This window comes from Xiphophorus hellerii, chromosome 24, assembly GCF_003331165.1.
Source record: "Xiphophorus hellerii strain 12219 chromosome 24, Xiphophorus_hellerii-4.1, whole genome shotgun sequence".
NCBI classification, from domain to species: Eukaryota; Metazoa; Chordata; class Actinopteri; order Cyprinodontiformes; family Poeciliidae; genus Xiphophorus; species Xiphophorus hellerii.
In genome coordinates, this window is record NC_045695.1 from 15,342,342 (window position 1) to 15,368,083 (window position 25,742).

General features: G+C 41.2%; 1 protein-coding gene and 1 long non-coding RNA gene across 9 annotated transcripts in view; one reads left to right on the forward strand and one right to left on the reverse strand.

The window, feature by feature from the left end:
• Nucleotides 1–451: 451 nt before the first annotated feature.
• On the reverse strand, nucleotides 452–10,218 carry LOC116716183 (uncharacterized). Of its 4 annotated transcripts, none has more exons than XR_004338401.1 (4): nucleotides 9,687–10,218; nucleotides 9,217–9,302; nucleotides 7,666–7,936; nucleotides 452–6,245 (listed from the first exon to the last, which is right to left on the reverse strand). It is a non-coding gene; the product is annotated as an uncharacterized LOC116716183 (long non-coding RNA). The 4 variants fall into 4 exon arrangements; XR_004338402.1 differs by lacking the exon at nucleotides 9,687–10,218 and adding an exon at nucleotides 9,474–9,680 and having other exon boundaries at nucleotides 9,227–9,302; XR_004338403.1 differs by lacking the exon at nucleotides 9,687–10,218 and adding an exon at nucleotides 9,474–9,680.
• The window catches only part of zeb2b (zinc finger E-box binding homeobox 2b), an 82,158-nt gene continuing 62,659 nt past the window's right edge, over nucleotides 6,244–25,742 (forward strand). For 2 of the 5 annotated variants that reach the window (XM_032557073.1, XM_032557074.1), the window contains exons 1-2: nucleotides 6,244–6,551; nucleotides 7,533–7,744. In XM_032557073.1, coding sequence (XP_032412964.1) covers nucleotides 7,672–7,744 — 73 coding nt within the window. In that variant the 5' untranslated portion in view covers nucleotides 6,244–6,551; nucleotides 7,533–7,671. Of the gene's footprint in view, nucleotides 6,552–6,787; nucleotides 6,911–7,532; nucleotides 7,745–25,742 lie in introns of those variants that run through there. The other 3 variants (XM_032557075.1, XM_032557076.1, XM_032557077.1) reach the window with 2 other exon arrangements.

Genomic DNA, 25,742 nt, shown 5'->3' on the forward strand with positions numbered 1-25,742 from the left:
TAATTCTTATTGTATTTTAACCAAACAGTAATTTTGACAAATATTGATATTCATTATATTATCCAGCACATTTGATGAGCTGGTTTTACTGCTGTACAATGGCTGCTGGAAAAAGTGTAAAAGTGTTTTGTCGTTGACTTAGAATCCAGAAACCACTTGCTGAATTCTTGCCGGTTGTGCAGGAGGCTCCACTTCTGCTTTTCAAAGATGTACTGCTGTATAATTGTGCATCTATTTGCAGCCATATTCCCATCTGAGTGCAAACGTTGCAGCAGATTACTTGGATTTAAAGCGACAAGACGCCCTAAAACAGCTCAAAATAGGCTGGAATCTCATTATCTAAGAATGATTTTGTGCAAAACATTTAATAAACATGTTTTGTATCCTCACCTGTTCAAGGCAGCATAATGTCACCTTTACGTAATCGTGAAATAAAAGCCAGAGAATGATGAACGATTGCACCAGGAATCATTTATTTTGGGATATTAGCTACAACCTCCACATAACTAAACAAGCGTTTGAATTTGATGGTTATTTTCGGAATATTGATTGATCATACTACAAGAGATGACAAGAATAACTCAAACATCTGGATCTGAGGTACTCACAATGAAAGAAGTATTTTTAAAAAGTGAGTTTTATTCAGTCGAGTTTCCTACCCTGATGCTTTTAGAAACCACAAACCATCTGACCATCTTACAGGAAAGAAACAACATCGTATGTTTGTCTGTTTTACAAGAGCCTCGGTTGGATAAGTGGTCATTTGTAGAAGCCTCAGCTCAGTTTTCAGCTAACAAGAACAACATGAAAATCAATATTTTTTTGCAGTGATCATTTGTTTCTGCAGCGTTCTTGTTCTCCTGGCGAGCTTTCTTCCCCAACTGAGTGAGATCAAAACTGCTCAGAGGAGAGAGCCTCCCTCTCTCTCTCTCTCGCTGGTGGCGAATGTAAACCAGATTCATTTTGCATGTTTTCACAGAGTCCAGCCTTCGCCTCTCGTTCTTTAATTGTCCGTCATTCTCTGGTGTTTTTGTGGCGTGGCCATCACAGAGCCGAGCCCCGCCGAGAGACGCCGAGTTTTGATGTCGAGGAGTTCCAAACAAGAGCGAGGAGGAGATGCGATCCGTCTGAACAACAACCGTTACTTTAATTAAAAAAAAAAAAAAGTTGCTTTCAGGGCTGAAACACACAAACTGTTTGCTGAGGGTTTAACGCTCGAGAGGCTGAGCTGCAGCCGCTTGACAGCTGCTTTGAATCGCAGGAGTAGATTTTCAAACTGTCCCTCCCTGCCGGTTTTATCTGCGGTCAGATCGGCAGCGTTTGGCTTCTACATCACAAAAAGTCGTGATAATTGGTATTTACTCCGTGAAAACTTTCGGTCCTTATAACTTCTCCTATTCCCAGAACCAAACGATAACGTGTAGAAACTGAAAAGTCTGCTGTTCTACATGTGAACTGAATACATGTGATTGGAATAGGCCGACGTTTAATCTCCCTTAGAGCTTTTTTAATTTGAATTTGATTTGCAAATTAAATCATAATTTGACTTTTTGCAAATATCTTCAAATAACTGTTACTCAGACTTGATTTGATTTTTGTTTTAAATGTTTTATATTGTTAATTATGGGCTTGGGTATTTACCGTTTATCATTTATCGCGATACATTTCTTTTCATGATAGAAATTTTGATTTATCATTGTGATAAATTGAAATTATTGACTTTTAAGCTATCTGTGTTAACAGTTTTACCGTCTCCTCCACAATTGGTTCCATGGTTTGTATTATTATTTATAGGGGTGATTATTTATCGTTTATCATTTATCGCGATAAAGTTTTGTCATGACAGAAATTTTGATTTATCATCGTCACAATAAATTTAAATTAATGACGTTTAAACTATCTGCTAGTCGTTCAATGATTTATAAAAATTATAGGAATGGTCATTTATCGTATCGTTTATCATTTATCGTGATAAATTCCTTGTCAGTGGATGAATTCTAATTAATGATGTTTAAACTGTTCATATTCTCTGGATTATTAGTTTTACTGTTTTCTCCACAGTTTGTTTATTGAGAATATCTATAAATATTAATAAAATAGAAAAAATGATTAAAATAAGTTACGGTGTGCAGCTTAGTGACATAAATCACATTTTTAATGTGACTTGTGATCTAAAGAAGCACATTACAACTGGAAATGTTTCTATTTGTGTTTATTGGCAATAACATCCACACACTTATCCAAATAAATCAGTAATAAATAGTTTTTTATGATAATTTTTACAGTGTTCTCAATACTACTGCAAAATATGATAATAAAACATCAAGTTCATACCGCCCACCACTAGTTAATTAATATATTTGTTTTAATAAGTTATCTTTAAATAGTTTATGGTTAATTTTGTTGCTGATTTATTGATCTTATACCTTTTAAAGTTCTTGATGTAGCATTAAAAGTTCCTATAGAAATGAGCTTTGACTTTATCTTTGCTTAAAAACTACAAGTTTTATTTTTATTATCAACTTTTAAAGAAATCTGAGCAGGAGAACCGGCGCGTCAAAACAACAAATCAAACTAAATATTTAGTTTTTTCTCAGTTTAGTGCTAAATAAATTTAAATTAGTCGTGAAACATGGTGATATTGATTGATTTATTGACATTGACTTGATTACTTTAACTTTGTTCATGTTGAATTCAACATCTTTTAATATTAGTTAAAAAAAGGAGTTTACACAAATGATTCTGAAAATCTATTATTTTGTTTTTTAATCGATTTTAAAAGATTAAACAAGAACTGAACTGTAAAGAGAAAGTGAAGTTCATGCAGTTTTCAGTTTTCTTTTGAAACTGTTCAATAATTTCCTGTATTTTTATCGATAATTATTCTGACTTCTTGTAGATTAAACCACAAATTCACTCACCTTTAAGTGGTTTTCAGTAAATTATACAACTTCCTGTATAATTTAAGCGTAAAGCTGCAGGAATGTTTTCTCAATTTTTACGTTTCCATTTTGGCTCCATAATTTAGATTCACGTAAAAGTCGATAAGTTTAATTCACTTCATGTAAAGTGATAAAACGTACTGCTTTCTCTGACTTTATATTCTGGAATATAATCAAAATTTATTGACTGTAGAATTAAAATGAGGAATTTGCAGCATTCGGTTGAGATAATTTCCTGTAATATTCGGTTTTTATTGGTTTTATAGTTCACTGTTTGTTGCTTAAGCTCGATTTTACTAACTTTATGGTGACATTAATATGTTAGGAAAAGGTTTGCAGCAAATGAAGGAATTCAAAGTTGTCGTTTGGTAAATGATGATAAAATTATCCTCTGTATTTACTTATAAAGTTGCTTAAAATGAATAATTATACATAAGTAGGAGGTTTACATTTATCTGAAAATGTGTAATCAATTAAAAGGTTTTAATTATGCTTCATAAAAACTAAATCCAGGATTTACAAACTGAAAATTGAGGAAATAATTTATTACTTCAGTTTTATTCTTTGTAATTGTGCAAATCAAAAATGATTCACTTTTTGTAGAGTTGTTTATTTTAGGGTTTTGTTCTAAATAAACAGAAATGTTCCTGAAATATCTTCATATTGTTGACCTTAATTACTGTAAAGTCTCTTTAGGAAGAGAAAAAGGTGAATCAAATGCAACTTTTGACACATTTTTGCTTGATGTCATGACCCAGAAGGTCCTGACCTCAGCTGACCTACTGATCAGATCCCATCTGGGCTGAAGCACAGACTCCACTCTGTGAATTTGGAGAAGCTGAATCATTGTTTTGCTTGGAACCGGATCAGATTGGAGAGCGAAGCGTTGGCTCATGTGTGTTTAAACGAATCTGGAAGCCAGAAACATTTTCCCGTCTAAATCCTGATCCAGGATTAAAACGTATCTGGACAAAACGTTGATGCTCAGCCTCAGGTGAGTGGAAATATTTTACATTTCTGAGGATTTTTTTTATTCAAAATCCTCTTCTCCGTCTCGCAACAGGTTTGGGAAAAGCGTCTGATTTCTCCTGACAGGACGGAGCCTGAATTCATGGCTGGATGCTCTGCGTCGTCACGTGACTCTCAGATCTAAATTAGGCCAATAATCAGGGACGCCTGGCGGCTGAGCTGCTGGATGCACAACGTGTAGAACCGAGCTCAGACCCCGAGGCTCGCTCTGCATCGGCATCCTCTCTCTGGGTCCGAATCCAGAGCGGTTCCGACTCAAACCGGGGCAAGAAATGGGTGAAATTTGACGAATCCAAGCTGTCTGCAGCAGGTGCTGCGACGCGGCTCGTCATTTAAATCCTGAAGCTGCGTCTCGTTCTGAGTTTCTGCTGCCGACTCGCTCCGTGGCGGAGCAGCAGCTGTGTAACACGAGCTCACAAACAGAAGCTGCAACTCCACCGAAAAGACAGCGAAGCATCCCTGCTGCCTCTCTGCAGCGCTGCCTGGAAGGTTCAACGCTGCGGAGAAAAAAACACAAAACACGAGAGGCAGAAACACGCAGAGGAAATTTACAGGATCCAAGTAAAAAAAAAGCCATTTTTAAGGTTTCAGGTTTTATTCAGAGGAAAAAGACAAGAAATCATCTTTCTTTTTTTTGCAGAAATAAAACAAAATGTGAATGTTTTATTAAAATGAACAAAGTCAACAAATCCCCTGATTTAAAGCCATATATTCATTAAGCACAAGGTGCCCTATAGGTCACACAGCCACTGTAATCCGTTTTCACGGTGAATATGTGGCCCCACAGAGGAGGCCACTCCAGCCTCTGTGTGTGTGTGTGTGTGTGTGTGTGTGTGTGTGTGCTTGGTTTACATGCGCGCTCCATGGCAGTAAATTACGCATGACGATAATTCAGCCAGGACAGACGCTCCTCCTCTTCATCCTCTTTGTTTTGGATGAAAACATTTAAAAAGGAAAAAGAAGAAAATTTCAAATAAAATCCAAACTTACCCAAAACACTGAGGATGCAAATCCTTCTGAGTCTCCTGCTGTAGAGCAAATATTCAAATGATGCATTCAGGGTATTTTTAGTTTGGTGAAATCAAACCCCAGCAGGAAAAAAAAATACATCCAAGTAAATAAATAAATGTTGCAGCTTGCTAATTGCTCTGAATGACAAAAAAAGCATAAATTATCATTACTAATAAATAAATGAATGTCACATCTCATCTTTGCTTTTTTTAAAATAAATAAAAAAGAAGTCAATTTCAGTGACACCTCTCCTATAAAAGATCAAATAAATACATAAAAGTCGCAGAATTGATTTTCTTCTTTTAAATCCAAATATTATTTATTTCTGGTTGGGGGGCAGAAGGTGGCCACTGCTGCCCCGTCGCCCCTCCCCTTATTTGAGCCTCTGCTCACACCTACAGACAAAGAAAAAAAGGCAGAAACACATTAAACTAATTCATTAATTCATTTAATAAATCAATAAACTAAACTAAATGAAGCTTCCCTCCTTTTGGAGACACACTTCCTCTTAATTGTAAAATATTTTAAAAAGTTAAATCAGAATAAATTCTCTCTTTTTTTGGTTTTCAGGGTCGATCTGCTTGGTTCCCCCTTTTGATTGATGATTTAATTAGCCATACAGTGGCGAGCTGCAGGAGGACAGGACACAATAACGCTTTATTTACAGAACCAATCAGGACGCCGCAAAGGTGGAGCCTGCGCCGCGCTCTGAGCCGCGCTCTGCGCCGCTCCGCTCTGCGCCTTATTCACTCACACCAGCACCAACACGCTCCATTTCCACATTTCACCCACTTTTTACAGTTTCTCAAATTCCTCCGCATTAATTGCGTCAAGAAATCAATAAAGTTTGCACAGATTCTGGTTGAATTTCTGCATGTGGTAAAATACCTGGAGGCGCACCTGGACGCACCTGGCATCCAGGTGACGCAACGCAGGTGCGCTGATACGTAAATAAACATTTTAAATAAATTAAAATACACAGAATGCATATTTGTAATAATAAAAAAAAGATCCTTACGCGAGTCGAGCCGCTTCCCGTCTGATTCTGCAAAAATAAAGAGCCGCATTTCTTCTGCCGAAGCCGAGAAAACAAGAAAGAACGGAGAGGAGGAGGAGAGGGAGAGAGAGAGAGAGAAAGGAGAGCAAGAAGGAAAAAAAACAACAACTTCAACCCAGAAGATGCTCACGTTTGACTCTCCTCAATTATCCCCTCCCGTGAAGATAGGTGGCGTGCGTTTCAGGGGGCTTCTCCTTCTTCCTCCTCTGTGTTCCGCACGGCAGAGAAAAGGAGGTGGAAGGAGAGGAGAGAGAAAAAAATGTCATTAGAAGAGGCGTAACACGTCAGTCCCTACCCAGGTTTGTTTCCTGGAGTGGGTGTAAGACATCAGTTGTAAACCTGCCCTAGCAGGAATAGCGGTCCCTCCCTCCTCCCAACTATTTCTGAGGCTTTTATTTCTAAGGCTTTATTATTATCACCGGTGGAAAAGGATCCGCTCGCCATCATCCCTCCTCGGCTGCTCCCATCTGAGAGCCGCGTCTTTACCGCCTCCATTTAATAAAAACAAGCAGGTAGGTGCGACTTTCTTTCTTGTTTTTTTTTTATTTATTATTATTTAATTGATTTTTTTTATTTTTATGCCAGTTTTTTTTTCTCCGGATTTTCTTTGGATTTGAACTTTGCGCGCGTCCGCGTAAAACTTGGAGCTGAACTTCGGCTTACCTGCGCAGGTGGAAGGAAGGAAAGGTGCGCTGCTGGTTCACCTTTCCTTATTTATTCCAACAAAGGAAGAGGATGAAGAGGAGGATGAAGAGGAGGCGTCCCGGCTTGGATCTGACAGTCCGGGGAAGCGAGCTCTCTCTCCGGACACGGAGCCGCTCTCGATCCCGGTTCTTCCAGCTCCGCGTTCTCATCGGAACCAACATCATGTGTGAATATCCGGGCGAACCGAGCCGACAGAAATCCCGCTCAGCTTTAATTTCTGTTTTATTTCTTTGATTGGAACAAACGTCGAAAATGTCTAAAGACGCCCAGCGCGAAATCTAGAAGCCAGCGGCTCAGATTTGGTGTTAAAAAGAAAGTTTGGATCAGAACGAAAATGAGTTTATTTTAGCTTTAATGTGTTCCGATCCCGGTTCGAGGTTCGGGACATTTGGAGCTGAATAAAGCGCGTTTCTCCTCAGTTTGCTCTCATTTCTGCTGTTTTCGCGTTAATTGTTCCGCGCTGAGGCTCAGATCCGGGTTTTTAGGTCAAAATCGCGTCTTTATTTCACTATTTTTGTCTCGTTTGAACATTTATTCCCGGTGTTTTAATTATCAGCAGGAGTTTGGATTCACTTTATTTTGTATTTTACCAGGTTTGTGTTACTTTTTAAAAATAAAATAAATTTTTAAAAAAATCCAAGAATGAAGAGGATTGTAGTTTCTTTTAATTATTTGATTAAATTTCCTGGTGATAAAAAAGTAAAGTTGGATGAAAGTGAAGATTTCCGTTTTTCAATTTTCCCCAAAAATGTCCCTTCTGACGCTCCGTGTCTGTTGTTTCCCTGCAGATATCACGCAGAAAAATCAAGGGATCGAGTCCATGCGAGCTGCCATCTGATCCCCCCTACCTCCTCCACCACTTTCCACACACACACACACACACACACCCCTACACGCCCACGCACACACACACACACACACCTATCAATGAAGCAGGAGATCATGGCGGATGGCCCCAGGTGTAAGAGGCGAAAACAAGCCAATCCGAGGCGGAAAAACGGTAAGGAGATCCCGGGGAGAGCGTGTGTTGTCCGTGGGGTGTGGGGTGGAGAGGAGCCGGAGCTGTGGATGTTGTGTCCGGGGTTGGAGGCGTCCGCGGCGGCTCCGGGTGGAGCGGGAGTCCGCTGCGGGCTGCTGGAGGTTCCCATGAAGGGCTCCGTTATCCGGGCTGCTGTCCCGCTTCTGTCTGCAGCTGAAAAAATCAACAAGAATTAGAAAAGTGACATTTTATGACTTTTTTTCGAAATCGTGTCAGAGCTGAAATAATCCACAAAGCGTCACTTTATTTTAATTAATATTATTGTTTTTATTATCCACACTTTGAAGCGTTTTTCCGTTTGAAATGTGCAGGAATAAACGCTGACATTCCCAGTCCCGTTCCTCCTCAGCGCCCCACGATTTATTATTATTATTGTTATTATTAGTACTATTATTATTTCATTGAATTGAATTCCTGCCGCACTGGTTATTTATCCAGATCAGATTTCATCTATTGATTTCCAACAATCAATAGCAGAAACATTTTGCTCCACAGCTGATTTATTGGATTTATTCATATATTTATGTGCTGAATTTAAACCTGCTTTATTTCTTTTTTACTTATTATAATTATTATTGAAATGCAAATTTTAAAATGTCCAAACTGAAGAAGCTGTAGAGATGCGGCTCAGAGTGTCAGGAGTTTTTAATCCAACGATTTCTTTAAAAAAAAAAAAAAAAAGCAGTTTTGTCCTCCTCCTTCTTCCCCCTTTTGGGAATGCAGCGGCTCACTGAGGCTTGGCCCCTCTCTCCTCGTCCTCCCTCTCTTCCCCTCTTCCTGCCTGGATGGAGGGACGGCTGAGACCCTCACTGCTTCATTTCTAATCTGAAATCCACAAACCAAATCGCCTCATTTCACCAAACGCCTCTCAGATCATTTGAGTCCAATAAATCATCCCAGATTATTTGATTTCTCCAAACTTTGCTTGTTTTGTTGCTCGAAAAGAAAAAGAAGAACAGAAGAGGCTCTTCGCCTTTTCCTGGTGCGAAACTTGATCCGAGCAGCGTGAAGTTGTTTGAGAGTTTGGCCCCCGCCAGGTGTTGCCTGTCACATCCAGCTGTGAGCGGCCAACGGGAACACACACACACACACGTACACACACACCTGGGATTGTTTTTTTCTCGCTCAAGCAGCACGAGCATCAAACAGCAACATGTAAGGAGGAAAATGACAGAATATGTGCGTTGGTGTGTTTCTCCCGTGACTCCGGAGCGTTGGGAACGCTCACCGATTACATAACCTGAAGCAGCAGGAATCTGCAGGAATATTTAAAAACCCGTCGCTTTTTAAAAGTTTACACCTTTCCTTTAAACTCCTGCCTCCATCACGCAGGGAGAAAAAGAGGAGAAAATAGGAGGGGAAGGAGGAGGAGGGCTGCGTTTCGCAGGGCGCTCGCGGACAATTGATTGTCAGCGGTAATGTGTTTCATTTACATGTTTATACCGTCAATAGTGGCGGGGGGTTGTCCGGGCTGCCATTCCCACACGGGGCTGCACCCCAGCAGGAAGCTGCTGGATTCCTGTGGAAGGAAATCTGGGATTATTTACTCTGAGGAAGACATGAAAGTTGTTGTACTGAAGTCACATTTAGGGAGATTTTATCCTGTGATGGATAAAAATGTGAGTTTCAGAATCACTTTGTGCTTTTAAAAGCGGAGCAGACTGTGGGGCCGATTGTTGGCCATTCGGACCTGGTTTCTCTCCTTTCTTGACACATTTTTCTGGTTACCATCGGTGCGCTGTGACGGCTGCCCGTCCTCCTGCCTGTGTGCAGATATTTGTGTGCCTGCCGGCCTCTGAACACACACTCGCAGGAGGCACCGGCGGCCCCGGACCCCCTGACACCGCGGCTCTCTTTGGAATGCCTTAGGTACGATTTCACTTTCGCTCACATCAATGCTGACCTGAATGCCTTTCATATCTGATCCGCCGTGTCTCTCCTGGTAAACATCCCCCCGGGGGGAGAACAAAGAAGAAGAGAGAAAAAAAGGAGCCTCCTCTTCTTCTTCCTTCTTCCTTCTTCTTCTTCTCCTTAATCACAATTCAGCCCCTCTCGCCGCCAGCAGCAGGGCTACACATTTGCATTCAGCATCAGAAAAGGGCCCGAGATGAAAAGAGGAGGGGGAGGAGGGAAGAAGAAGAGGAAGAGAAAAATGGAGGCAGAAAGTGGTGGGTGGGTGCTGGAGAGGAATAACCAGGGTGTTTGTGGTTGTTTGTTGCTCGTCCCCTGGTTACAAGCCTTTTATAGCCTCCGTACTCCAGCAGGGACCCCCGGCCCCTCCTGACACGCAGATAGTGTTACGAGATGGCATGCCCACACTATTCACGGACGCTCAGGAAAAAAAAGAAATCAAAAGAAATCCTGGTTTGAGCAGATAAGGAGAGCAGGTGTCTTGTCTGGACGAACATTGAGACGTTCCCAGCCGTCATGTGACACCGTTTCTCACCCACAACTTTCTTTTTAGGGATTATAGGAACACCTTCCCTCCCCTCCTGGCAGGATTTAGGCAGATTTACTTCAGCAAACACCTTTGGACACTGTGGGATGAAAAAAAAAAAAGTAGGAGTCTGTTTGCAAAAGGGGCCTTTTGTTCGGAGCGGTTCGGGATAAAGCCTTACCAGGCAGCCGTGATGTTAACCCCTGCTGTGGTTGTGTGGAGGCAGAGTGGGGGGAGCGAGCGCAGCGGCGGCGTTTTCCTCCTGAACTTGTGTGAGACTCCAGACTCTGCAGGATGAGTCGGAGAAAAGGCCCACATCTCTTCATGCCTTCTCGCTTCTCTTGTTTTTCCCCAGAAAAACAAGCAAACACAGAAATTGAAACTTCACTGGTCTGGCAAATAACTGCATGCATTCAGACTTTTTTTCCACTCCTTACCCCTAAGCCAGCATGTTTTATGCATTGCGTAGGAGGAGGATGCATCTTCTAAAAAATATATATATATATTTCTAAAAAAATGCCTCATTTGAGTCGTTCTGAAGTGAAAATGTAAAGTCTTTATTTGGCCTCGTCCTGCTGTTTGCACTTATTCCGCCGCGTCTCGCCTGTTTTTTTTCTTCTCCGACATTTTCCTCGACTTTCCTCGAGTCTGGGCGCGACAGGCGACAGGTTGCTGAGCAGGTGTAAACTAGCGTTCAGATTTCATAATTAAATGTTGATGACGGTGAAAAACAACTTTACAAACACCTTCTTGTTCCCAACAATGCTACATGTGCGCTCGCTCGGATAGCAGCTGTTCCGCCAAAACCAACGGTTGTATTTGTGTTTCATTTGGAGAACGGCTCCAATTTATCTCCGAAGCATCGATCCCAACCTGTCAGGTCCAGCTTTTTAACAAGCCGGATTATGGAGCAACAAAAGCCTAAATGTAGATTAAATGAAAAGAACAAACACATCACAGCTGGTCCGTGCTTGTGTGAACGCTTTTTGTGTGTAAAAGTGTGTGTGTGTCGTGTTGGCCATTAAAATAATTTTCCCATTTTTCTCCGTTTCTGCGCGGCAGCTGCTTTCAGAGATGACACCTTTGTGCAAACAAGTGTTGAAAGCAGCCTCCAGTTTTTCCTCGCTCTGATGTTCTCTCTCTCTCTCTCTCTCTCTTACACACACATGCACACGCATTTAGGGAAATTCACACACTCCTTGATGTACGCCGGATTGTCAGAAGAGCTCTCCTGGCAAGGTCAGGGCCGCGTGGAGGAATCAATAGCAGATCGGCAGATTAAGGCTGGGTGACATGTGGAAATCTGGGCCGACTCGCCCACCGTTCCCACCTTTAATTCCACATAATAGAACATGCTATTTGATCAGCGCTCACTTTCCAACTGCACTTCATTATTCAGGAGGTTTCCTGCTTCCTGTACCACCTAAGTGACTCCTTTTTGCTCCTTTTCCCGTCTTTAACGAGGCCTCGTCTGGCTCTCCCCGGTGCTCCCAAATTCTTATCTCGATTTAATTGCAGCCGATCGCCAGGCGAGATTAGGCCCCAAAATTAGGTCGTTTTGCGGTTGCACGGATTTCGCTCGCTTCCCGCTTTCATCTCGCCGCTGATCAAGCACCTTGGTAAGCGGAGGCTGCAGCCGAGCGAGGGGAGCGGTCAGCGGCCTGCTTGTTATTCTGACGTTCTGTTTAACCTTTTGGCAAGAGTGAGTCAAGGAGAGCTGAGACATCTTCCCCTTTAAATGTCATCCTGCTGCAGTCGGTGGACATGTGTAGCCCAAGTCGAGCCCCTGTTAATGGGTTCTGACTGCAGAGGGGACCCCCCCTCCTCTCCTGAACGCTTCATGTCCCGCCGCTTGTCAGATGGGAATGTCAAACAAACACCTCTTCAGGTAGCGGGGGATAATCACACCGACAGCGCTGTCCTCTGCCTTTCCGACACGCACAAGGTTGGAGTCTGACAGAGTTTGGGTTTGTGTTTGTGTGGCCGGCGGAAAACCAACGCCGCCGCCGCCGCCATCGAGGCCCGCTTGTTCTTCGCCGGGTATTTCCTGACCTAGAAACGGTTTCAGGAAACAGAAGACATGAGTTGAAGCTTGTGACTCAGCCCTGACACGCAGCTTTGTCTCCGGTTAGGTCATGGCTTTACGACTTTGTATCACTTTCCTCTCCTTTTTGCTAAAACTGCAGGGCTGAAGCCTTTCTGCTGCCGTCCTGCCAGCCAGGCCAGTCATCTAACAAGTCAGCCCAGCCTAATTACTTCTCCCCCACCCAGGGGAAGCTACTTCCTTATCGCTCGGCTGTCTTGCTCCAGCATTCCTGAGATAAATTCCCCTCCACTTTGTTATTCTTACTACTTAGGGGTATTGGAATTAGCATGGCCATCAAAGCAGACCTTGTACTCTGCCGTTTTTTTCTCACGGCCTTATCGGCGGTCATACATTACAGCCGGGCGTGGAGACGCAGAGGTGAACGACGACATGAGAAAGCTGCGGCGTGATGAAGCGGCGTAACGGATTGGTCAAAGCGTTCAGGTAGCAGCGGCTTGCATCACTGCTGGAGCAACAAACCAGCCACTTCCTTCCTTCCTGAATGTTACCAACACAGTTTATACCTCAGCGCCGAGCTTATAAACTGGCAATCACGGTATCCCTAATGTTATTACGCTTCATAATTAGTTACAGCAACACTCATTCGGCGACTGGTGGAAAGGAGTATTCCTTAGTAATTAAGGTAATGAAATATTCATTTGTGCTACCTTTTCAGCAGTCTCACAAATGAGCCAGTCGTGCTTAATGTCCGCCCTGCCTCTGATTTTATTATGATGGCAGAATGGCACATCTGCAATTAGCAGGCGCTGACAGTCAGGCAGCGAGCTTTCCCTCCTCGTTGCCCCGTTTATTGTTACCTTTATCTCGCCGTCTTCTCCCCGACGGAGAGGTTACCTTTCGCAAAATCAACCTGACGCCGCCGACCGGCGCGCCGCCCTCCTGGTGGTTTGCATCAAATCAGAGCTTCAGTCGAGCTTCAAGTGGAAATTAGCAGGAAGAGGAGAGAGGAGGGAGGGGAAGTGAACCACAGATGCAAAAACAACAAATCTTCACAAGTATTTTCCTCCTGGTTCCTCCTGCAACCCCTGAAATAAGACAAAACTAACTTACAAGAAAGACATAGGAGCTTGTTTTAAGTCAATAATTCCTTAATGTTGATTAAAACAACATTATTTCACTCATATCATCAAAATGAAGGATTTATTGACTCAAACCAAGCTCCTATATCTTTCAATTAAAGTTACTTGTAAGTTAGTTTTTTTATTTCAAGGCCACAAAGATATTTGCACCAGAAATTAGACTAAATATTTGTGGTAATGTTCTTGATATTCACCTTAAAAGTGTTTGTTTGGATGTTATCTCCTCCATATCAGGATGAGGTCACCTGACAGCTGAGGTTTTCTGTTCATACTTGTCATAATCTTGAAAAAATAAGTTGTTTCTAAGTGCTGGTGCTTTAGATTGTTCCATCCATCCAGGAAACAAATCTCAGCATAAGCAGCTCCCTCTCAGCCCAGGATCATCTGAGGTCAACCTGTTTGGGTTAAGTGGTGATAAATCCCCTTTAATTAACTCAACATGTTATTTTTTCACCAGGTAATTGAAACACGTTAGAGGAGATAGTTTAGATTTGATCACCTCCCACCAAGCTTCCCTCAAGGACAAGAAACTTGACCTTTTTTTAAAGAAAATATTATTATGAACTAGTTATTTTGATGCTCTGGATTGTGGAGATTAATTGATTAATATTCTGCAGGTTTTGTTGTTGCATTATTGAGATTTTTTTGAATGGTTGCTGATGATTCGGTCCAGATTAGCGCTGCTAATCTGCTCTTTTAGTGATGAAACTTTCAGTGGCTGCTCCAGTTCTGCTGTTTTACGTCATGAAGCCCCTTCCTCACGCCGCTGTGCGTTTTAGAAACAACACCAGTGTTTTTATGATGCTTCCATCCATTTCTTGTCACTTTTACATCTCTTTTGTGTCTCAGTCTTCCCTCCTCACCTTTATGGTCTCTCCTGGTTTGAGGTAAAAACGGTGACGGCGGCGTTTTCGTTAAGCCGAGAACAAAGGCTCGGAGACGCCGGGGCCAAATTCATTGTCCCTCGCCCGTTTTGGCCCCCGCCGCAGGATTTAATGCTCTGTTTACCTCCAGCTAATGTCCAAAAGAGGAGCTTTTTCCTCTTAGACGCACCTCAGGTTGAGGTAGAAGAACATGACTGAGCTGCAGAAGTGAGTGTCCATGTGACGAAACGGAGCAAACAGGGAGTGTGTGTGTGTGTGAGTGTGGGCCGTTGGAGTCGTCCTGCATGGTCTCTGGGCAAACTGAAAGCAGCGCTCAGTGGGATTAGGGGCTGAGTGCTGCTGGGGGTGGTGAAGGGCGGAGGGACGTGAACACAAGAGGATTCTGGGAGCTGTTTTTGTGTCTTGCAGCAAGCTTTTTCTCAGTAGCACTTTTACAACCTCAACTTTTTGCAGCAGAGTCGAAGGAAATCCCGCCTCTGCTGACGACGAACGCTGCGACTCACGTTTAAGTAAAAGCAAAGTTTCAGAGAACGAGGAGCAATAAACGCAGTCGGAAGCGCCTTCATTGAACGCAATGATATTTTCACGAGCGCATAAAGATTATGAGTCCATCCCGGTAGCACCCATCTGTGCTTTCACTCACAACTATACGCTCTGTAGTTAAAATGGAGGCTGAGTAAAGACACTAGATGACTTTCATTTGGTTTAATAGTTTGTTAAGGTCAAACAATCGACGCCTCCAGGCTTTTGTGTGAAAATCTGCGCCTGCGTCTTTGGCGATTAACTGGTTAACTAAATGAAACAATTTGTCAGAAAGCAAACTCTGTTAAAAAACCTTTCTGCTGCTTTCTCTCTCTTTTTTTTAGTGCAAAACAATTACAAAAAATTACAGTAGATAAAAAGTGAACGGCGCCAGTATTTATGCAATCAACATAACGAAGAAACAAAACAATTTAATGTGGAAAAATCATCATTCATCTGCATTATAATTGCTTCTCTTTCACATCTACGGGGACGGTTAATTAAAATTGTGATTAAATGCGCCTGCACTGCCTAAGATGTCTTCCCCCTAAACAGGTGCTACAGAATTTAAAAGTAAAGAGAGAAAGCTAATTAGCATTGGAAATTGAGAAATTGCCTGCAAGAATCGGTGTTAATTTCACTCACTGATGAGGTAATTTATAAAAGGAGGGGTTGGGGGGAGACGGTGCAACGCGAGAGATTGCAACCCCCCGTCTCCACCTCCGCAGCTCTGCTGTGCCAGCATGCAGGTGAAGATGTTGGCGAAACATTGAGGCTGCTTTGTATTCTGCAGGAGTTAGCATCGCTTTTGGATGCTAAATAATGACACGAATTTACTCGTTTTAATCAAGAGGTGAAAACGGAGAGCGCGGCTTCAAACTTCACAGAAAGAGTTTGCCGTTATGGTTGCAGTCTCGTTGTTCATGTTTTACACTCAAAAGGGTGAAACACCTCCCCAACAATTTTATCCAGGTCTTCCAATAGCAGCTGGATTTGTCTTGACTTATGTCTGAAGGACATATTGTCCAGTTGGCGACCAAAGTTGCAACATTTGTTGTTACATTTTCATCTGCTATGGTGAAAACCTGTTCCCCTCCTCGCCTGTGGGGGCGCTGCACCAAGAATCACTGAAGGAAACGACACAAAAACATCTGAAGAAGACACTTCCTTCTTCACAAAACGAAACCAAAAATGTAGTAGCATCAGATTTTAGTAAAAGACTCCCAACTATTTCTCCTGCTAACGTTAGACTCACGTGTTTGTTTTGGTTCTATTTACCCAGAATGCCTTGCTTTGTTGAGCAGCCTCTGGTCTGTTCTGTTCAACCAAACAGAGACTTTAGCGTATCGGTGGACCAGAGTCCGATTGGTCGTTCACATCTCCCCAAATGAACCAGTTGTAGGCAAACGAACTGGAGTTTGATTAAAGTGGACTGGTGTGAATTCAGCCTTTGTTGGTCTGGAGACCAAACGTTTCCCCAGAAAGTGGATCCAAGAGGAGGTGGGCCGGGTGAGGACAGGAGAGAGAGAGAGAGAGAGAGAGAGAGAGAGAGAGAGACCGGGCTGGAGGTCATTAGGTTCTGCTGCAGTGGAGCTGAAGCATCAGTCGGCATGAAAAAGGCAGAAAGAAAAGCCAATTTGCTGAGACATACTCTGTCGACCTTTCATCATAACTGGGGCCTTTTTCTCCCAGTTTAAGTCCAGTGAGCACAAACCTCCTCTTCACTTTTTAACAATCACCTCAAAGCTCAGGGACGTTTCCTCAGCTGCTGTGTGACACATGCTGCTCCTCTGAACCCAGATCCTAACTGCAAACTCCTAACATTCATGTCAGGAAAAACCTGCATTTTATTATTTTATCAGGTTTTCAGTGGAAGCCTTGTTGTAACCGAGCTGCTTGTTGCTCAGCCAAGTGCAAAGAATAAGATGTAGGATTGATTCTTTGCTTTTCATCTCTTCATGGCTCCTTGTTGGTTACAGCCCAGCAGAAGTGAAACAGAGACATCCAGCCAGGAATCGTTCACCAACATTCCTGTTTGACCCACTTATAAACGCATCTGTTCTGATTCTTAGAAGACAATTAGAGCTTCTCTAATGTCAAAATGTCAAAATTCTCTCAAAGTTTTGACATTAGTTGCAAAATTTTTACTTTTTTCCTTCAAATTTTGACTTTAATCTCATGCATTCGAGCTTAATCTCAGAATTTTGATTATAATTTCAGAATTTTGACTTTTTCTGTAGAATTTTCACTTTAATCTCAGAATTATGACTTTTTTTCAGAGAATCAGAATTGTTTAAATTGTTTACTTGGATTTTAATAGGCAGAATTTGAATTCTCAGATTAAAGAGATTTTTTTCAGTGGCTCTAATCTTCTGTAGATTATTTAATCAACTTCAAATGGTGACCAGCTATGAAAGTTTGTTTAAATATGAAACTATTTGCATTGACACAAACTCCCTGAGACTCAGAAGGTGTGTTTATCACAAGAACAAAAAAACGTCCTCTTTTCTTGTTCCTTCTTGTGTGTTTTAAAGAAAGAGTTGACTTTTTCCTCCTGATGGAAATGAAATCTGTGTTTATCCGCCTTTCAGAGAGGGTTGTTTACGGTGATGTCAAGGTGGCAGGGGTAGAGGGGATTTCTACGACTTCAAAAACAAGAAACAAGAAGGGAAAAAAGCTTCCCTAAAGCCTTTCGGGAGAGACTCACACGACAACCCCGAGGGAGGGGGGAGAAAACAATTGCTAATATTAGGAAAGGAGAGAGGGGGGTGGAGAACACACACACTTTGACACACACAAACAAACAAAAACCTTGAGTTTGTTTATGTGCTCATAATGCGAGTCTGTGCGCCCCGGTGAAGCGGCGCAAATGGGAGAAGTATGCGTGGGTTCCTCAGGTAACAGGATTACGTGGGCACATAATTGATCCATTTGGGGGAAAAATGACAGGGCTCTAAAGAGGCCCCGGCTTTGGAAATGGGAGTTTATGAAACAGGCATTCGTAAATTCAAAGGAATCAATATGTCAATTTTATTACATCTCCGGGGCCAGATGGGCATTAAAGGCACGGCTCATCCCTCTGCCTCCACCTCGCTCTCCCTGCTCTGTCATCCCGTCCTTCCTCTTTTTCTTCTTCTGCTGCTATTTCTCTTCCTCTATCTGCAAATATGGAGCAAAGGTTTATTGCCCCTTTCTCTTCCTCTGTTTTATTGTCTCGCTTGTCGACGAGCGGCACAAACAACTCCTCCCTGGGTCAAACAGAACTTTATTTCCACCCAAAATCTTTTCAACTGGACTCCATATTGGATTTACTGACCCGACTCTCAACTGCATTTAGATACACCAAGTTAAATCTGCTGGTGTCGGTCAGGATCTCACCAATATTTTGTGAGTTTTTTGCTACCTTAGACGTATTTGCAGCATTTTTTCCTTCTAAAATCGAAGGGAAAGTTGTGGAAAAGGAATTGGAAACACTGGAACTTAAGCAGCTCCGTTTTATTACCCACCATATCAATCAACTTGTCATCAGGTAAAACTGAGGCTGCAGTCGCTTAAACACAACGTTTCAACATTTTATCTGCAAAGAATTTGTGAAAAATTATGTGGAAATGTGTTGATTTTGCGTCTATTGATTCCAGGGACTGACTAGTGCATGAAATAATAAGTTTAAAAGTTTAAAAAGTAAACAAGCCAAACTTTAAAATATTCAAAGCAGAAGTCAGATATGATTTGGAGCTAGCTAACTGGTTAGCTTTCTTCAACCAGAAATGGAAACTTAAAGCTGATAAAACCATAAAAACCAGCGACTCAAACAACAAAAATAGTTCTGTAACAATTTCTGTTGGTCACATATGTAAAAAATGATCTTTCAGTTACGATTTCTAAAGATAATTGGAGTCAATGAGTTTAGTTTTTGGGGTTGATTTGAAAAAACAAACTAAACATTTTGAGTTTTGGAAGAAACAGAGGAGGAAAGACGACGAAAACATTTTCATTTACAGGTATTGATGGTAAAACTGAACTATTATTATTATTAATAACTATTAATAATATTAAAACTTAATATTTCATAATGAGTTAGTGTATTAATATTTTATTTGAGATTTACCAACAAAATAATCACATTTTTACTTTTATTATTTAACTAAAACTCAAAGAAAGTGTGGATTTTGATTGTTGAAAACATTTATTATGAGTTATTGTATTGATATTTAATGTGAGCTTTAGAAAAGAAATAGTGGATTTTTTACCTGCTTGTTTAAAAATTGAACTTTTTAGATGATAGTTGCTGCATAATTCCTGTGTTTTTAACTGAAACCTACAAAATAATGTTGATTTTGATGATTATTATGAGCAGATGAAGGTTAAAACTCTTTTCACAGTGAGTTGGAGATTCAAACACAAAATAGTATTTATAAATTTGAGCTTTTTCATCGATAGCTTTTTCATAATTACTACCAAACTGGCAGAAAATGTTGATTTTGATGATTAAAATATAAAGATAATTGTGTTTTTATCAGAAAACTTTCATTACAAGTCACTGTTTCAGTATTTAATTTCAGTTTTCGTTCGCTGTGGTTGTGTTTAGGAACATGTTTTATCAGTTTTACTCTCTTCTTGTCTCAGTCTTACAATCTCACAGCTGAGTTTGTCATCAAGGTCTCCTCTGTCGGCCAGAGGTCCTTGGTGGCCATTTTGTTGGCGAGATTTTGTATCTGTTTGCGTCTCCACGTGGGTGTGTGCAGAAAAAGAAGCGGTGTGTGTGTGTGTGTGTGTGTGTGTGTGTGGTGCTTTGAGGTATCAAATATCCCTGCCCGGGCGAAGGCATCAGCTGAAATACGTTCGTCAATGCAGTTGTTGACTCAACAGTATTATTCTTTAAGAAAAAGCCGTTTAGAAAGCGGCGGCTCAATAAACAATCAGAAAACAGAGAGTGGGTGTGTTTGTGGGGGGGCAGATTAGGCATTCTGCGTTTCCCCCCCCTGCTAAAATATTCACTTTCCATTTAAATACAACAGCATCCCAGGCAAGATTTAATTACCACCCCGCACTATAATGCAAATGAATAATGCAGCAAAGACTGATGCAAACGGATAGAAATATGAAAAAGCTCGGTACGTTGAGAGGGAAAAGGTTAAAAAAAATAAAAACGGCAGCTTGATGCTCAGTAGTTAGCTGGATTTAAGGGAGAAGAAGAAGAAAAAAGGAGGGAGGCACAATTATGAGGCCCAGCTTCCAGCCGCTCGCCAGGATTTTCCTTCTCCCATTCCACTAGTTCATTTCAGAGTAAGTAAATAATAAGAAGTTGGTGATGCTTGCATTTTTAATTCCACCCCCTCCTCCCTCTCGCTGCACTTTCTCTATTTTTCCTCCTTGTTCAGTTCACTGACTGACATCTGCTATCAATGCTAAGCAGGTGTTCCCGTGCAAACAGACGTGCCCCTGTTTGTGTTTCGCCGTCCCCGCCACCGCGCGCCCAAATGAGCAACGTGATTAAGAATCCTGTAAATTTTTGAAAGGAAACGGATGGCTGCCCGGCTAGAACGTAATTACACCGCCGCCGACATCCGCAGCTCACCGCTGCAGCAGCCAGAGCCAAGGCAACAGCAGAGAATTAATAATATATAATGGCATCTTCCCTTGTAATTCATAAATGAAATAAAACCAAGGAGCTGCTGATAAGTTTTTTTTCTTCCTCTAGACGATCAAACTCCACAAATCTGCAGCTTTTTCAGCTCATTTCAGAAACCTGAAATGTTTTTACTCATTATCTGATTTCACTCACATTTGCAATGGACTATTAGCTCTCAAGTGGCTGCAAACTTCCTTCCTTTGAACTTCAAAGGCGCTTTAAGTTTTGGGTTTATTTTATCTGGAGAGGTGAATCCTAGAGGTGCTCGCGGTTTTATTATTTTTAAGGGAAATGTGTGAATGCTGTGGAGGGAAGTGTGTGTGCAGATGGAATCCTCTGGGGATCTGAAACGAGGTGAAGGGAGCGTAGCGTGACACGGAGGCCAACTAAAAACGCTCTGACCAGAACCACTCTGACAGGATCTTCTCTGTTTTTTCCTCATGTGAGGGATCAGAGCAGCAGGTACGACACAATCTGGACCTGATAGAGCCATCCGCACACGGAAACGTTTTCAGAGTTAAGCCACTTCTCACCCAATTTATACCCAGTCCAAGCACCTTGGCGCGGTTTTCCTCCCACAGCAGCTATTGATAGCGGCTGACAGACATTGTTTGGCCAGTGAAAGGTGCGCCTCCCCTAAATGCTGGCTTGCAGAAGGGAGGCAACACTCCTCTCCTGTCCCCTTTAATCAGAGCCAGAGTTGGTTGCATCCTCCCATTCGGGATACACGATAATTACCCTTCTCCGTGAACGCCGGGACTTCACTTTGAGCCGGGGGAGGGATGAACGCTGACAATTATATTAGGCATGTGTGTGTTTGCTTCCTCCTGCCTCGTAGCTACCTTTCCCCCCTCCTCTTTCTCCTCCGTGGACTTTTGCAGCTCATGATGATGCGAAATAATAAGGTGCAGTTATGAGCGCGGCTCCCGGCTGCAGCAGGACAAACATTGGTTCTGTCTGTTTGCCGTTGCTGTGAAGAAGCGCTCAGGCCCGACATCACTGGGCTACTTTATTTTATTTTTTCTTCTGCGTGCGGCGCTCAGTGGGAAGAACAAGGCTCTGACACAGCCGGGGTGACGGAGTTCAGGTTTGTTTGGGAGAACAATGTGAACATTTTTACATAAATGCTCCGACCCTGACTGTAAGTGGTTGTGTCAAACAGCCAAGCACAAGGTCATAAATGAGCTTTTATCATCAAATAGTCTGGTCTACATGGAGCGAACACAGTGGAGCAGGAAACATCACCTGATCTTGATTGATTTCTGATACATTTCAGGTGATAATTGGCAAAAAATCTGAGGAAAACAAAATCTTAGCATGTATTATTGGTCTAATTTCTAGTGTGGATATCTTGAAATAAGACAAAACTAACTTTTCAGTAAGATATAAGAGTTTGATTTAAGTCAGTATTTCTTTAATATTGATTTTAGGAAAAGTACAAGTTCCACCAACAGCTTTTTCACTTACAACCATGTTCTCTACCACATGGCAGTATATATATATTTTTTTATCAATATCCAATAATTATTGGCTTAAAACAAGCTCCTGTATCTTACTTGTAAGTTATTTTTGTCTTATTTCAAGTGTACTAAGATATTTGCAATTTTTTTAATTTAGTATTTGCAGTGAACCTCCTATTTTCCTCGTCATTTTCATCTGAAATGCTTTATGAAGTCTGGAAAACCTTTTATCGTTAAAAGGTTAACACATCCAGGCTCCTTGGGTTAAAGTTTCTATGAAATTGTAGCTGGCCTGAAACTTTTGCACATAAAGAATCAACAGGTTTCAGTTTTACAATCAGGTTTACAACTGCAGACGAGATGTAAACCATTAGCCAAAGCTAATGCTAACACGCTAACCAACACGCACCAATTTAGTTTTGATATTATAATTTACATGTTCCATAATTCGCTTAGATTATTGTAGGTAAATAAACCTACTGGGGAAGAAAAGATAGAATGTGTGGACAGGAAACAGAACTGCTGTCTTCACACACTTCAAAATAAAAGCAAAACTTCAACAAGAATGTAAAACTTTAAACAGCAAAGTAAATTAGAGATTTAGAATTGGTCCAGAAAAATAATTTTAGGAGAAGCTAAGTGCGCTAAACGTTTTCAAAGTTAGCAAAAGCGCTAAGTGGCTAAAGAAAAAATTAGCTCCACTAATAATCAACAATGTTTCAGATGACCGTCAAGTTTTTCCCAAGTAAAATTTGAAGACTTGGATCTGGTCTAAAAGTATAAACAGCAAACCAGAAAGACAAAACTGGACCAATTTTCCAAATAAAATGACAATAATTAAAACATTTTCTGGAAAATGTCCACTTTGAAGCTAAATTTCTCATCTCCACATATATTTTATTCTGAATTTCTGGTCCTAAAACGTTAAATTTTCCAGTATCAGACTTCGGAGAAAACCTGCACTGCAAAAAACCAAAACCTTATCAAGTATTTTTGGCCTACTTTTGATTTAAGACAAAACTAACTTACAAGTAACTTTTCAGCGAGATACAGGAGCTTGTTTTAAGTCAATAATTCCTTAATATTGATTTTAAAAAGTTCTAGTTCAACTGGCTGATAGAAGACATTTTTCCCATGTTATAGGTGAAATAATCTGCCAATAGAAATAGAATTTTTTTATCAATATTAATGAATTATTGACTTAAAACAAGCTGCTGTATCTCGCTGAAAGGTTATCTTCTAGTTAGTTTTTGTCTTTGAATTTCAGGTTACATTTTAAGCAGAAACCCTGAATAAAACAGGGGAAAAGCAGCAGATTAAATCGCGTCTTGGTGAAGGTGAGAGACAGAACATTAAGGTTTTACGGCGTAGTTTGGTATCATGGATGTTTTGCTTTGTATCGTGTGATAAATGTGCCGTAGAATAGTGCCTGCTTCCTGCTGTAGAAGCCATTAGTGCACTTTATGGCTGTGTTGTAGCCTGTAGTGCTCACGCTGTTGACTGTTGAGTCTGGTTAACGTGTGCGACAGCTGTGTTAATGAATGAATAGGACACGCTGCTGCCTCTCGCCGCGCCGGGACTCATACAGTAGCGCACAGAGAGCTGTTGTAGCCTATAGAAACGGCGGTATAATAGTCTGAGCTGTGTTCCAGGAGGAGGAAGACAGCGCAACTCTGTAGCGGTCGTCATCGCGCGCAGACGAGGCCGTCCTCCTCCAGCTGCTGCTGGGAGATGATTCGGGTCAGCGCGGGCCGCTCGGAGGGGAGGGTGGCGAATCAAGGGGGCGATTGTGTCTGGTGCCAGTCAGTCGTAATTAAGAGCAGGATCAGGGGGTGGACATGCACACGCACACACCAGGACTGGCGAATAAAAATCACGTAAACACACACATTCACGTAGACATAAACAGGGACGACCACGCTTAAGCCACCATAGAGAGCAGCTCACCTGAACATAATGGCTGCGAGGGGCAGCAGGGGATGCAAATGAGGCCGGAGGTTAGCGTGGGAAAAATGGAGCGGGGTAGCCTGGGACTAGGTGATCCTGCGGGCAGGGGGCCGGCCTCAGGAGGGCCCTTTGTTTCCAGCCTCCGTTTAAAAATACCCAACGTACACCTCCTCCTCCTCCTCCTCCTCCTCCTTCATCCCCCTCTCCTCTATCACCTCCCCTGCCCTCCCAGCCCAGGCCAAGCCGCAGAGAAAAGCAGAGATATATGGTTTGTTTAACAAAGAGAGAGGTGTGTGTGTTTTGGTGTGTGTGTTCGCTTTGTTTTTGGGGTTTTTTACCATCTGAAGAGAAAAATCTGGTTTAAGAGATCTACATCTCAGTCTTTGCTAATTCTTAGCAGGTGTTAAATTGGCAAAAAAATGTAATAATTTAGCTTTGAATTTCGACAAAGTACAGATTGAGTTCAGTATGTACATACTGGGAACCATCCGGATCCTAAACTGGGTGAAAATATTTCTTACATTGAGTTTATTTTTACAAAAACGTCTTTATGATCAGTGTCAGGGTCCAAGCGCCCAGCCTTGAGGATCTCCTGGTGATCAAAAATGCAAAATGTTCTATATCAAGCCAGATGTTTTGATTTGAAACCTTTTTGGAGCTGAACGATTTTGAAAAACAAGATTTTTTATGACTCACATAGTTAATATATAACCTGATATCCTCATATTATATATTAAATGTGGTGTTTAGATAGATGTTCTATATGTTAGATGTTCTAATAGAAAGGATTAGAAAATGAGTGTTAATAATCTGTTGATGATGTGTGATAATCATAACGATCAATAGTGATAATCGTTTTGTTCTGATTTCCAGTTCCAAAGCTTTAACAGAAATATCTAAAGCTGTAGCAGTTTCTCAAATGATTAGATTATTAAAATTCCTCCAGGTAAATTAAATTAAATTAATGTTTTATTATTTAGCGCACCGTGTTCCAGCCGGAAGATTGTTTATGTCGCGCAGCGCTCCCACTTCCGGTTTTGAGTTCGACGAATGCTAACAGCTAGCAGCATATCGTCAGTTTTCAAGTTCGGTCCTGGTTGATTTAATTGATTATTGATAATGGTTGGAGTTTTATTGTTTTTCGGGGGATCAATAATCATTCTTTAAATCGCGGCGGGTGTTTTGTGGAGCCGATAGTCTGAACTATCAGACCTGCTGTTTAGCTTAAGGTTAGCTTTACAGGAAAAACACATTTTATACCTGCGGTAACGTTTCTGCGTTATTACAGAAACGATTCTGGGTCTTATTAGTTAGAATTAGCAGCATTTCGCTGGATAATTCATAGGTTTTATAAATATAAATTCATAATAGACGTTACATTTCTCTTCGGTTATAGCAGATGTGTTTGTGTGTGACGAAGGTATGAAAAACTAAATGACTGGGAAAGGTCAGAGTTCAACTATTAAATTAATTGACAGTAGATGAAAACATAAACTCAAAAGTGAAGTAAAGACATGTTTTAGAAGTGTCTAAGTTAGCCTACTTTATTATTAAATTTAATATATTTTCATATTTTTGTACAGTTTTTGTCCAGGTTAACTTAAAAATTTGCTGTTAATATTAAAGCTGTATTTACCAATATTTTACTTTATCAGTTTTTTACTCAATTTCTCATTTAATCATCACAATAATCCATAAGTTACTTGATTACTAAAGTAATAGTTTACTGTTTCCCTTCTTCTTTTCAGAACTTGTATATTCCTGTAATTAATTACTAAATATGTCGATACTATTATTATATTTTATGTTAATCATCTAAACTTCTTCTACTAATCTGGTTTTACCAGGAGAAAATCACAGCAATAAAAATTAGTTTATTTTAATTTTATTA